Source organism: Schistosoma haematobium, chromosome 3 (assembly GCF_000699445.3).
Source record: "Schistosoma haematobium chromosome 3, whole genome shotgun sequence".
Taxonomy (NCBI): domain Eukaryota; kingdom Metazoa; phylum Platyhelminthes; class Trematoda; order Strigeidida; family Schistosomatidae; genus Schistosoma; species Schistosoma haematobium.
The window spans coordinates 38042344-38057512 of NC_067198.1; the positions used below are offsets into that span (position 1 = coordinate 38042344).

At 33.3% G+C, this 15169-nt stretch overlaps 1 protein-coding gene across 1 annotated transcript in view; it reads left to right on the forward strand.

Annotated features, from left to right (window-relative positions):
• The window catches only part of P2RX4_1 (P2X purinoceptor 4), a 94987-nt gene that overhangs the window by 42320 nt on the left and 37498 nt on the right, over positions 1-15169 (forward strand). Inside the window, exon 6 of the mRNA XM_051213809.1 lies at positions 14369-14499. Coding sequence (XP_051069821.1) covers positions 14369-14499 — 131 coding nt within the window. The remainder of the gene's footprint in view (positions 1-14368; positions 14500-15169) is intronic.

A 15169-nucleotide genomic window follows, 5' to 3' on the forward strand; every position in this document is an offset into this window, starting at 1 on the left:
TATGAACAACTACATTAGGATAAATGATACTAATAACAATCTAAACCAAACATTTATTCAGTTGTCGTTGTTGTTTTTTATGTTCTAAATTAATATGAGACTAGAAGAATGAATGTATAAAAGAGTTGGTTCTTATTAGTTTGTGTATTTAGTTTGTTTGATAGTAATCATAGCTTGTCAACAACAAAAAAGCGCAGAAATTCCATATCAATTATTCTACTTTTAAATAGTTAAGTAAATATGACCACTTAGTAAATTAATAATGATTACAGTACTTACGTCCTACGTTGTAGCCGACTGACTGACTAAGTGAGTGAGTTCACTTGATTAGCATTTTGTAAACTTCTACCTAATATTAACTTTGTATTAGTTAGGATCATTAATGTGACTGTACTAAAAAAAACAAGGGGGTTTATTAGTATAGGGGTTGTGGAGATTATTAAGTTTTGATTGAGATCATGAACCGATTGATGTTAAACCACCGTTGGAAACCTGTAAGCACTGGACAGCCGTTTCGTCCTGTTGTGGGACTCCTCAGCAGTGCACATCCACGAACCCGCTCGCGGGATTCAAACCCAGGGCCTTCAGTAACGCGCATGAACGCTTAACCTATTGAACCACTGAGCCGGCATCCAGTGGTGTTAATGTCTAACTTCAACCAGTCCACGAAATCGCGTGACCATTTTCCATTGTACTGAGGTAGATATCTGTCTCTACCCGACATGGATTAGCCCCACTGGTCACTAGTGAGCACATGTTAATTACTAGTATTGGGGTTGTCGAAATTATTTAGTTTTTGACTGAGATCATGAACCGATTGATGAGGTTTCCAAAGGTGGTCTAACATCAATCGGTTCATAATCTCAATCATAAACAAAAGGGTTTGTTTGACATTATGATAAAAATGAAAATTTTCATTGTTTTTTTTTCATATACTCGTTGAACGAAATTATTCAACTATTCACATGTATTGCATCAACCAAAAGTATCGTGATACTCATTCATCTTTATATTAGTCCAATCAATGAACTGGATTTCCAATATAAGAATACCTTTGTTACAGTATTACAGATGTAAAATAATGCGAAATTGAAAATCATTAATATTGTGACTTATTCATAACTAAACAAATGGTCTAAATAATTTTTTTCTGGTTAGTGGGATAGAGTCTCTAACCCCATGTCCAACCCTTCTCCTTTATCCGGGCTTGGAACTGGAAGTAGCCCCCGAGGGGCTCCAGGCGGTGTTACTTATTCATAACTACTTATTTCAAATATTTGTTAAGAATAACATGGTTTTAACGGTGATAATATAATTTATGGACGAACTAGGTCTCAGATTTTGGCGCTCAATCCACTCATCCATTTGGCTAAATAAAGTTTTGGCATTATAGCTTATGTCAGTTTGAGATGAAAACCCTAAATCTAATTCCCAACGTTAACCATCAACTGTAAATCATAATTCTAACTCCTCATATTGGCTTGTAACCCTCATTTGGTCCTAGTTATTAAGTGGACACTCTCAAGGTTAGTCTAGCGTCGCTCAAAGGTCGTCAATAAATTATAGTTTCGCCGTTTTCACATACCAATCTTTAATTGACTTAGAATATTTACTTTTTACATTTGAACAAATTTCATTTTTAAGCAGGAAATTTCAATGACAGCTGTCTTTCTGTAAACAGGATAAAGGAAGTGTTATCACATTCATATAAATGTAGGTCAAAATTTATCAATGTGTCAGTCACAAAAAATTTTTAAACTTGAACTTACTCATCATCTCGGTATGCCTAACATTTAGAAATACGGTATCGGTTACTATGTTAAGCTCATACAACCAAACTATGAAAGTCATTAAATCAATAATTAAAAGATTCTAAAAAGGGGTATAGTTTCTCAATGAACAAATCTATCAAAAACGAGATGTCATTATGTTATACATGTAGCTAACATATGTTAGTGTGAATAGAACATTTATTCATACTAGCTTTAATTAAAGAAAGATATCAGTTGTATAACTGTTGATAATTTTATGGTAGGAGAATAGCATCCTCACCTAGAGATCGAAATCTGATCATTCTTATCATCTGTTTATTGGCGAGTTCACAATGTTGAGGCATCAAAAACTAACGTCAATCTGTTATCAAACATTCACAAGGTTTCAACATTTCTTTTGACAATGTCATTCTATGTAAAGGACCAAGATAAATTTAAATGTGATAATATATATTACAATGCAGCATAAAAGCATCTCAGTTAACATTTTACAATTATTCCGCTTTTGAGACTCATTGAATACATTTGTGGTGTCGGTTACTATCTGGAGTTCATCTAAACTTATTCCAGTTTCTGCACAGGCCAATTTATTCATTCTACTTCAGTCACATTTTGTCCCTGTTAATTATTCACTTATCAATCCTGACTGTTTTAATACGAACTTGTGTGTGTACATTTTATCATACTCATTACATATCTGTAGCTTATTTTTGTATGACTAAAAATATTGAATAACACTTGATTGAATCGAGTTGGCTAACACGTCTTCTCCAGTGTGTGTCATTTCGCATCGCTTTCTTCTCTTCACTTCGTTCCTCTGATTGTCTGTACAGACCAATGAGTATATAACATGTATGTATTCGATATCCATTCTCGTATTTAACTTATTCGATTCCGTTATTCACCAACGCGAGTTCAGTCGATAATGAGCATTGGTGACATGTATATCTCAATAACAATCAGAAACGATCAAACAGGAGTCATATCTCGAGCCACTAAAGTGGTGAATCCATCGATAACATCGTCCGATTTAATTGACGTCAAAATGAAGGGCTCCACTAAAACAGGTAAACGATATTTTGGATAGTGTTACATATATTACGAATATGTGTAATTAAGCTTAAACACCAAAATATATCTATTTAATCCCTGGTATTTTAGAATGTCCAGTAATTGAAATATAAACCCTATTCATCTGTATATTCACTAAGAAGCATCCTTAGTACATAAATTAGCTTTTGTTTTTGATGAAAAATCATAAATATACATTGTACCAAAAAGGTTTCTAGTTTGCAAACAAGTATCACTTTAATTCTTTTCTCTTAACATGTCTATGTAAGCTGTGATTTAACCAGTTGACATTTAATACATCCGTTTGCATATGAACAACAATAGTAGAATTTTGGCTCATATTTTTCATTTAAAAAGAAAATCAAAATAATAAGCATATCTAAGCAAAGGTGGATAGTGGCCAGCAGTGGAATCCAGGACGCGCTTTTCGTCTTATTCACGACTTGTCAGCTGGATGTACCTGCATCTCAGAGTTGATGATCACTCTGGATTCCACTGCTAGTCATTATCCATCTTTGCTTATAATACTTGTGACTGAAGGTAATATCGAGGCAATACGCACAATATGTACATATGTCAATAAGAGACTGATCAATTACAATCCTAAACATCCATGGGAAGATTCAAGTAAACTATACCAAGTGAATTTAAGCATATTTATTTATTTTTTCACTTACGAAGGTAACTACTCTCTTTTTTATTATTTAACGAAAATATTAAGTAACTACACAATAATTGCATTTTTAAAATCATTCTATTTACATGGAAAACTATATGTTCACAATGTGTTTTTCACTGAAGTGGCTTTTTTTTACAAAAATAAAATATGCCGAAATCTGACAATATAGGTATTTCCAACAATTGGCAAAATTTACAAAAGATTAGAACCAATTAATTAAATGACATTTAAAATACATTATTTTATTATAAGAAGTGTTCAATATTAATTAAAGGTCAACTAAACTTACTTTGCTAATCGGCTTCGGATGCCCTAGTACGCCAGAATTTCTGGCGTCTTAATCGGGTTTGCGGATATGGAGAGCCGCCTAGGGAAGTTGAAAAACCTTGATTCCAAACCAATGGTGCACATGGGCTTCAATATCCTGTAGGAATAAATAGCGTATGAACCTATTGTTGGTCACCGGCTACCATGGGCATGCATCTCCTTACGTGGCTTCACTGCCTTATGGATCAGACCTTCAGGTCGAAGGCTTCGGGTGTGACCCCCTAAGAAAATCACCTACATCGGACTAGGGACCCAGGCAGTATCACAACTCAAACACAAATCCAGTGACTTGTTTGCCGCATATGTATTCGAAGCCCCTTTGTACTAATATTCATGTGTTCAAATGAATCTAAATAAATAATACCTTGCTAATCAAAGAAAAGGATATTTTGTTTTATTGTAGTTTAAGGAAGCATTATGAAACATACATTTCACAGGTTCATTCATTATCATAAACTTAACTGAAAGCTTTGTAAATCATCGCTTATACAATGCCAAGTCAATTCAGAAATTAAAACTAGCTAAAATATTTATTAAAATGTTTTGTGATTTAATGGATTATTCTTTTTATAAGTTATTTCAATACAGACTCATCTTAGTTATTCCTATTGAAGATCTGATTCAACCTTTTAAAGTCATTTAGATACGAGAATATGCACAAAGCGCTATACTGATATTATGTATAACTTATTATTCAAACTCTTAGTAACAGAAAAAGAATGGAGAACGAACAAACTCACTTAACTCAAGGTACTAAATAATCTTTGAATTATTTTGTGGTTAGCGTTTTTTAGCTAACCAGATTCTTCAATACAACATAACATACACCAATCAAATCACACTTGATGGTGAAGCTTTGAAAGATGTGAAAAGCTTTACATATCTGCGCAGCATTATTGATAAACACGATGGGTCTGATGCAGATGTGAAGGTGTGGATCAGCAAAGCAAGAGCAGCATATCTACAATTAAAGAATATCTGGAACTCAAAACAACTGTCAACCAACACCAGTCAGAATTTTCAATACAAATATCAAAACAGTTCTACTGTATGGGGCGGAAACTTGAAGAACTACGAAAGCCATCATCCAGAAGATACAAGTGTTTATTAACAGTTGCCTACTCAAACTACATCGCATCCGTTGGCCAGACACTATTAGCAAGAACCTACTATGGGAGAGAACAAACCAGATACCACTGGAGGAAGAAATCAGGAAGAATCATTGGAAATGGACAGGACACACATTGAGGAAAGCACCCAACTGCGTCACAAGACAAGCCTCCACCTGGAATTCCGAAGGCCAAAAGAAAAGAGGAAGATCAAAGAACACAAACGGAGACAGACATGAGAAGAATGAACAACAATTGGATAGAACTAGTAAGGAAGGCCCAGGACAGAATCGGCTGAAGAATGTTAGTCAGTGGCCTATGCTCCATTGGGGGTAACAGGTGTAAGTTAGTAAAAACACTTCAAATTAATTGATTATTTTGACAGTTTTGTATGATAAAAGTAAGATACATTTTATAGCATCTTGAAACGATAACTTTCTACTTTTATTTCTTTTGAATTCATGACAATACTACTATCATTCGTTATGTGGTTTGTCTACTCAATATCTTATTTAAAGCTTACAGATTTAATAAAAAATGTGTATATGTTTTGTTTCTTAAAAATAATTATGGTGAATAATCAATCTATGATAAAAGGCTTACTATAGATATATTCGAAACCTTATTTTTATAGTAAAAAAAATCGAGGATAATAAACCGTTCGACTTCCCATAGAATAAATGGCTTAAGAAAAATAATTATAAACCTGGTGGTTTAAACTGATTATAATTAGCATAACATCTGGGGTGAAGAAGAAGAAGATGATGATGATGATGATGATGATGATGATGATGATGATGAGGAGGAGGAGGAGGAGGAGGAAGAGGAAGAGGAAGAAGAAGAAGAACAACAACAACAAACATATTTTGTAACACAGTAAATTACTAAAGAATTTTAGATCACAGTGGTCAGTAATCAGCTATACATTACTTTCAAGTACACAGTACGCATGTACACAGTAAAGTATAGATAAATCAATATATAGTCAAGATAATCAGTAATTTATTATCTATTAAATGATATTAATGTATATTTAAATAAACCATATATCATTAATTATAAATTATGGGTTTATGGAAATTAACATTTCTATAGGTTACTATAACTATGAATCTTATCATCGCGGTTCTTTGATTTTGGTGTGTGTTTTTTATCAGTATGGGGGTTGTAGAGATTATTACGTTTTTGATTAATATCATGAACTGATTGATACTTACCATGTGCTCACTAGTGACTAGCTTCGTGAGGGAATTCTCGGAGTTCTAGTGAGAAGCCGTGACCAGTGGAGCTAATCCGTATCGGGTAGAGACAGATATCTACCTCAGTACAATGGAAAATGGTCACGCGATTTCGTGGACTGGTTGAAGTTAGACATTAACACCACTGGATGCCGGCTCAGTGGTTCAATAGGTTAAGCGTTCATGCGCGTTACTGAAGGCCGTGGGTTTGAATCCCGCGAGCGGGTTCGTGGATGTGCACTGCTGAGGAGTCCCACAACAGGACGAAACGGCTGTCCAGTGCTTACAGGTCTTTTTTATCTCTTTCAGATTTATGATTGAATATTAACATGTAAATGTAAATATATATTTGTTTATTAGCAGATAGTTATGTTTTCTTATAGTTAATGTTCAAAATTAGACAATTGAAAGATATAAATTCTTACGTATGATAATCATACATGTTAAAAATATTATTAAGTATCTATATAGTAGTTTGATAGGTCTATGGTTTGACTTTTAAAAAGATAAGTAATAGATTTCAACCCTAGTTTGCATATAAAGTGAAATTTAGGTACATTCAATTGATGGATAATAAACAGGACAAAACGAGAGTTTTACATTCCATTGTTAACTACAATTCGGATAGATGCATTGTACTCACTTGAAATTGTTTACTTGAATCTTCTCATTAATGTTGAGGATTGTAATTTATCAGTCCCTTATTGGCATGTGTGCATACTGTGTGTATTGCATCATTGTTTTTAGTCATAACCGTTTTAAGCAAAGATGGACAATGACTTGCAGTGGAATCCAGAATGCGCGTTTCGTCCTATTTGTAAGCAATACCAAATGAATTTAAAATCCCCCTGTTTCACAAGCAAGTGGCTATCAGGACTCATTAGCTAAATGGATAAAGCATGGCGTTTAAGGCGGACGTTACTGAGTTCAAGTTGCAGAGTGAACAACAAGTCTGGAATGCAGGTACTTCCAGGCGACAAGTCTCGAATAGGATGAAACGCGCATCCTGGATTGCACTGCTAGTCACTATCCATCTTTGCTTAAAATGCTTGTGAATTAAGGCAATATCAAGACAATACACACAGTATGCACATATGCTAATAAGAGACTGATTAACTGCAGTCCTGAACAACAATACCAAATAGATTTGACACTAATTAGTTTTATCTTAGTGCACTAAGTGTAATATTATCAATCAACGTTTTTGATATTTTTCACTCAACTATCTAAACAGTGAAAAAATTTACCAGTTTTATAGAATAATATGAAAGTTAAGATCATCATTTATTCAACAATAAAACATAAGATGCAACAAACAATGACTCAAAGCTAAAACACAAGTTTATAAAAACTTATTTGAAAGTATAATTTTTTTTATCAGGAGGGGGTTTTGTGAAGATATTTTAGTTATAGTTGAATTCATGAGTCAGTTGAACATAGATCACCATGGAAAACCTGGAAACACTGGACGACCGTTTCGTCCTAGTATGGGACTCCTCAGCAGCGCACATCCATGGTCCCATCCCGCGATATTCAAACCCAGGACATATAGATCTCACGCGTGAACGCTTAAACTCTAGACCACTGAGCCAGTCGGCACCCAACGGTGTTAATATTTAACTAAAACCAATCCACGAAATTGAGACTGATAGGTCCTGGGTTCATGAGATCATGGATGCCCACTTCTGAGGAGCCCCATTCTCAGACGAAACAGTCGTCCAGCGCTTTCAGGTTTTTCATAGTAGTCTAGCTTCAATTGACTCATGAATTCAACTATTCAAACGACTATCGAATTGAAAGTCTCCTAAAATAACGATTTGTTATTTTCAAAAACAAAAATTGTAAATCAAATATTTTAGTAAAACTTCATTCAGTTTAGTCAATACACCATATTCTTTTCCTGATTCCCAGAGGAAACTTAGTATAATAAATCATAAATGTATACGTTAGTTTCTTTTGTAACCTTTCTTTCAAATATCACCATTAAATTATACAATGATCTTCTTATCTGATATTTCAAGATTATTATGAAATACGATAGTGTTAGTTTACTAGTATAAGAGTAGTTGGCAAATATAGACTATTATAACTTTTGTAAACTGTTTATTATCCAATGAATATGTATTACATAATGTGAGTAAATAATTAGACGAAACTATTAAATTGATATATTTAATAATAAGAATAAAATGCAACTTTTTTAAAATTCTAAGGTCAATCTGAGGTAAATTACTGCATCAAATCGTTCATAATCAAGTATGTAGTAATAAACAAATAAGTGAAATCAGGAGTCAATTGAAGCTAGACCACCATGGAAAACATGGAAGCACTGGACGGCCGTTTCATCCTAGTATGGGACTCCTCAGCAATGTGTACCCATGATCCTGTCCCGCGAGATTCGAACCCAGGACCTATCAGTCTCGTGCGCGAACGCCTAACCTCTAGACCGGCATTCAACGGTGTTAACGACCAACTTCAACCAAACCATGGCGGATACCATCTCAAAGGTTAAGATTTCGTGCATGAGACTAAGAGTCATGGGTTCGAATCCCATGTGCAACATCATGAAAGCACACTTCAAAGGAGTCTCATACTATGACGAAATAGCTCTCCAGTACTTCTAGGTTTTCCTACGTTATCTAACATTGTTCCATTCATAATATCCATTTTAGTTTTTATTTTATTCTGTTCAATTTAATTAGATTGTACTTATTTTAAGAGAAAGTAAAGTAACATTTTTAACTATTCATAGTGTTTAGAGACTTTACTGGCTGATGATATGAACTACATATACATAAATGGTGGTCTACCTTCAATTGACTCATGATTTCAACTTTTGGAATTACTACAATCTCCACAAAACTTCTGATAATAATCAACATATGCTCACTTGTGACAGTCTCCAATACGCATTTCCTGGAGTTCTAGTGACCAATGGAGATCAGCCGAGTCTGTTGTGAGATAGTGATTGACTGAAGATAATAATGGACGGTGGCACAATTTTGTGGATTGGTTGAAGTTAAACATTATCACCGCTGAATGCTGACTGGCTCAGTGGTCTAGTGGTTAAGCGCTCGCGGGTGATATAAATAGGTCCTGAGTTCGAATCTCGTGGGGGGCGGGATGGTGGATGTACATTGTTTAGGAGTCCCATACTAAAACGAAACGGCCGTCCAGTGTTTCTAGGTTTTCCATGGTGATCTAGCTTCAGTTGGCTCGTGAATTGAACTATTAAAATTACTAAAATCTCCACAAAACCCTTTCTGATATATATATATATATATATTAAAATTGCTGACTTTAAATTATCGTTTTTTTATTGTTCAAAGCTGAACAACGTTATGTTTCAAAATTCAAGTGATCTATTCATTATTATCTCTTCATACCTGACTTCAAAAGTCATCACTGCATCATAGATGCAATGTTAATATGTAGGTATTCATTGTGACAACATCTTTATAAAACGATATTTTTTTCTAAAAATAAAATTAATCTGTCCATTTTTTTTCCAATATACTTTTCAAACTACTATCTTCTTTCAACTCCCAGGGCAAAGTTTAAATGGTTTAACTTGTTTCATCTGGTTAACGTTTTTTTTGTTGTTTTGGTTTAGCAAGATTTTTTTCTACGGGATTGGGTTGCCGACTCCTATGCCTGATCCTTCTCCTTTACCCAAACTTGAGATCAACAATAACTGTAGAAGAACTATAAATGGAGTTATACTTTTCAAAGATTAAAATTTATTGAATTCGATTAGCTTTCATTATTATGAATCCGCTAGAGAATAGTAATAGCGTTGAAAATGAGTACATGAAACCATCAAACAATAATAAACCGCCAATTAAAAAATTAATTAAGTTATGAAATATTATATTTATAATTAAACCAATTGTTCTACAGAAAATTGAACATTCAATAAAATAATTAAATTCAATAATATAAATATATAAATATATATAACCTACCGATTATACTACTTATTACAATACTACTAATATGAATTATAAATATTTACCAACAGGAAGTCAGCATTTAATTATAATTATTGTTTTGTATAATATCGAATAATCCAATGATATTTATTACCCTATAATTAATGCTCCAGAATCTAATCAGTAATACTATTTACATGATATCAACTAATCTATATAAAATATGCATAATCAAAGAAATACCATACATTGATATGATTATTCATTTGAAATCATTCTTTTCAGTATTTAGTCTTAATATAAAACTTTCATTTGACAAAATACAATTCCGATTAGTCTGTATAATAATAATAATAGTAATTATTATTATTATTACTAACGTATTATCAAATCTGATTGTTACTTCCTGTCTGAGTAAATGAATTATTATCAGAAAGGGATTTTGTGGAGATTTTAGTAATTTTATAGTTAAATTCATAAGTCAACTGTTGTAAGATAGTAACTCACTGAAGAGACAATGGTGGACAGTGGCTCAATTTAGTGGATGAAAAGAAATTAGACATTAATACCGTTGTTGGTCTAGTGATTAAGCGTTCGCGCACGAAACTAATAAGTCCTCGGTTTGAATCCCGAGATGCAATATGATAGATGTACACTGCTGAGGAGTCGCACAATAGGAAAAATGGCCATCCAGTGCTTCTAGGTTTTCCGTGGTGATCTAGCTTCAACTGACTCATGTATTCATCTATAAATCAATTATTCGTAAAATATAAAATCTTCTAAAAATAAGCGAAATTTAAATGTTCCATTGTACTCACACAAAATTAGTTAGAAACATTTGAAACAATGATTTCGTTTACACTATGATACTTATTCGTTTAAACATTGATTTAAACAATCCGATAAGATCAATCTCTTCTATATGTGGTCAAAAAATAAAGGTATACTTTATTACTATATTACTCCATTGAAAATTTTCAAATGTTGACCACAAAGAAAGTATAACGTCTTTTTTTATCCTAAGATCAAAACAGAATAAATAATACACTAGTCTACCGTGATGATTTGTAAGGAAAAACAATTTATCAGAATGGGGGTTTTTAAAGATCATATTAGTTTTTTAATAGGTGAATTCATGAATCGATTTAAGCTAGATCATCGTTAAAAATCTGAAAGCAGTAAACGGCCGTTTCGTTTCAGTATGGGACTCCTCAATAGTGCTTATTGACGACCCTACACACGGGATTTAAACTAAATCACTAGGGGCCAGTTTCAAGATAGATTTCCTGAAGTTCTAGTAAGATGCTGTGACTAATAGAGTTTAACTGTCTGTTGTTAGGCAGTTACTCTCTGAAAACAATGATGGACGGTTGTGAAAAAAAGTGGATTGATTGAAGTTACACATTAACACCGTTGGATTGGTCTAGAGGTCAAGTGTTTGCACGTGATACAAAAGGTGTTGGGTTGGAGTACTGCGTGCGGCATTTTGTATGCGCACTGTTGAGCAGTCCCGTATTATGGCGGAATGACCATACAGCATTTCCAGGTTATCAATGGTGGTCTAGCCTAAATCAATTCATGAATTCAAATAGTGAAAAATTATTTTAATTATCTAAACAAATATATTCCCCCCCCCCCGCCCTCACCCCGCAAAATAAATTACTCAATTACTCTTCATTGTATCAAAATGTATTTATGAATCTAATTTTTTTCTCGACTTTCTCTTCCACAATTTCATAACTTCATCTTGAAGAATATCCTAACTCAATTGATCTACGTTAGGAAAATGTCAGAATATATTTCTTCATAAAATAAATAATCATGGTTACGTATAACATGATATCAGTTAGACGTAATAAGAAAACACCATGATAAGAAGAGAAGAAATCAGTTACCATGTCAGGAGAAAATCAATAAGTGTAGCCTTTATAATCATACTTAAGATATAGTTCCTAATTGATTGAATTGAACAAGGGTAACAAAGATGATAAGCATTTTAAATTATTATTCTAATCATTGAACAATGTTTCAAAATGAAACAATACTGACTATTAAATTACTTACATTCAAGTAGACAACTGGGATAATCATCAGATTTTTTAATCATTTCCCTGAAAATGATTTTAACAAGTTATCTGTGTGACAAATTCAATATTTTAAATATTTGTACTAGATTGCGTTTTGTGGATATTATAGTAATCTAAATGGTTGAGATTATGAGTCAGTTGAAGCAAGAACACATTGGAAAAACTGGGAACACTGGACGGCCGTTTCGTCCTATTGTGCGACTTCTTAGCAATGATCTTCCATGATCCAGTTAGCGCATACATGATTCCACCTGGCGAGATTCGAACTCAGGAACTATCGGTCTCACTCGCGGACGCCTAACCTCTAGATCACTGAGTCGGTCACCATTCAGCTGTTTTAATGTCTAACTTCAACCAATTCACAAAATCGAGTGGCACATCCATCATTGTTTTCAATGAGTTACCATCTCATAACAGACCCCGTTGATCTCCACTGGTCACTGCTTCTCACTAGAACTCCAGGAAATACATCTTGAAGACTGTCACTAGTGAGCATATGTTGATTCATATCAGAAGGGGTATTGTGGATATTATTGTAATTTTAATAGTTGGATTCATGAATCAATTGGAGCTAGAGCAATAGTGAAGAATCTCTGCTATCTCTTCTATGCGTTTACTAAATCTAATGAGTTAAAAGCGAATCAATACATAGACGAAGATTATGGAGGAACAAACTCTATTTTTATCAATCACCGATAATTTTTGGTTGAAGTTAGACATTAACACCGTTGGATGCCGACCTACTCAGTGGTCTAGAGGTTATGCGTTCACGCGCGAGACTGACAGGTCCTGACTTCGAATCACACCAGGTGGGATCGTGTATGCCCACTGCTGAGAAGTCCCGTTCCATGACGTAACGGCCGTCCAGTGTTTCTAGGTTTTTCATAGTGGTCTAGCTTCATTTGACTCATGAATTCAAGTATTAAAATTTTTATAATATCCACAATACCCCTTCTGATATGAATCAACATATGCTCGCTAGTGACGGTCTCCAAGAGGTATTTCCTGGAGTTCTAGTAAGAAGTAGTGACCAGTGGAGTTCAACCGGGTCTGTTCTGAAATTTTAAATATTAATTGAAGTTATCACTTTTTTTGATAGATGTAAATTTGAATAAATAATGATTTATGTAAGAAATGGGATTAATTAGATATGAATTTCCAATTTACTAATCATTATAACCTTTTTTTTATTCATTTCACTTGTGAAATTTTATTTTCAAATTCTAACTGGTAACAAATAGAAAGAAAAGTATTTACTAAAGTAGCATTTTATCGAGTCATTCGTGTAAGTAATATAATTGTTATAGAAATAGGTTATCTGTTATTTGATTTAAACGAAACTTTTGTTTGTTAATAAATAGATGAATATAATGATAATGGTGTGTGACTAAATGATGGCTACTGATAAGACCGTAACATTGACTTGGTCCCGCTCCCCAAATGATTATTACTTAGAGATAAAATCACTAACCAGATTTGTAGGTCATTTATTCTTCACTCAATACAAACCTGAGTGTTAGACCTAATCTTAGAGCATTGTATCAGTAACAGATGATTGTTTGAATAATTGCATCATACAGCAAATCTACTGTTATTACGAAAAGAAATCAAAGCTATCCGTGATTACGTTGGTTCGAACGAACATTAATTAAAGTTTAATTCATTTTGTATTGGTTGTTTGAATCTTCTCATTGATGTTTAGGACTGAAAGTGATCAGTTTCTTATTGACATATGTATGTCCTGTGCAGATTGCCTCGATATTGCCAGGACGCGCGTCATGGATTCCACTGCTAGCCACCATCTATTTCTGCTTATATTGATTAAAGTTCCTCACAGAACATTTGATTAAAAACAAACAGATCTAAGTATCTATTGCACAAAGCGAACTGCTCTTCAGAGTTATCATAGACAGAAGGATATTTATAGGTCACTCAAATAATACTGACAAAAAATCCAACTGAACAACAATTGTTTCTTTATTCTATAGTTATCATCTATGAAGCTGCCAAGTTTCTTTATGCCTACACTTATCTTTTTCTAGATCTGAATGATTTTTTTCTTTAACACTTCATGTAAACTATGATAATATATCTATTCTACATAAATTGCCAACAATACTCATCATACCCACTGTCAATTTTTCTAATAACAGGGTGGTGTAATCGGGATTGATATCGATTGGAAATGTGATCTTGATTGGGATGTTCAATATTGTAATCCAACTTATTCATTTCGACGATTAGATGATGCAAATGCTAAAATAGCTTCAGGATTTAATTTTCGGTAAATTTAGTTTGTGTAAATTGACTTGTTCATGTTCACGATATCTGTTCTATAATAATAACAATTATTATTATTATTATTATTATTATTATTATTATTATTATTATTAGCCAACAATACTTCCAGTCAACATACATAATGGGTTATCTATATCTTGTACAATAAATTCATTTCACCTTATCTGACCTTTTATACTTTCCTTTTTTTATAACAGATTAGGAGGGTACTTGATCATTTTTCTAAAAAAAAGTATTTTTAGTTAATTGACCGATTAGAAGTAAATATGAACGTATTTCAGCATATATCCGTTCAATATACAATCATTAATATTTTTCTGGGGAATTTTAATTCTCACTCTGAGAATAGATCATCCGTTTCTTTTTAAAAAAAAACAATGATAACACCAAGACTATTGTTTATTGATTGGTTAAAATAAGTTTATCTTGAAGTACTTACTTATCCCTCATTGGGGAGCATAGGCCACCCACTAGTACTGTTCATCCAACCCTGTCCTGAGTAATCCTTTCCTGTTGTTTCCAGTTGCTATTCATCCTTTTCATATGTGCTTCCATTTCCCGATGTAGGGTGTTCTTCGGCCTTCCTCTTTACCTTGTATATAAAAATTTGAGCAGAATTATTATTATTATTATTATTATTATTACAAGCTTTA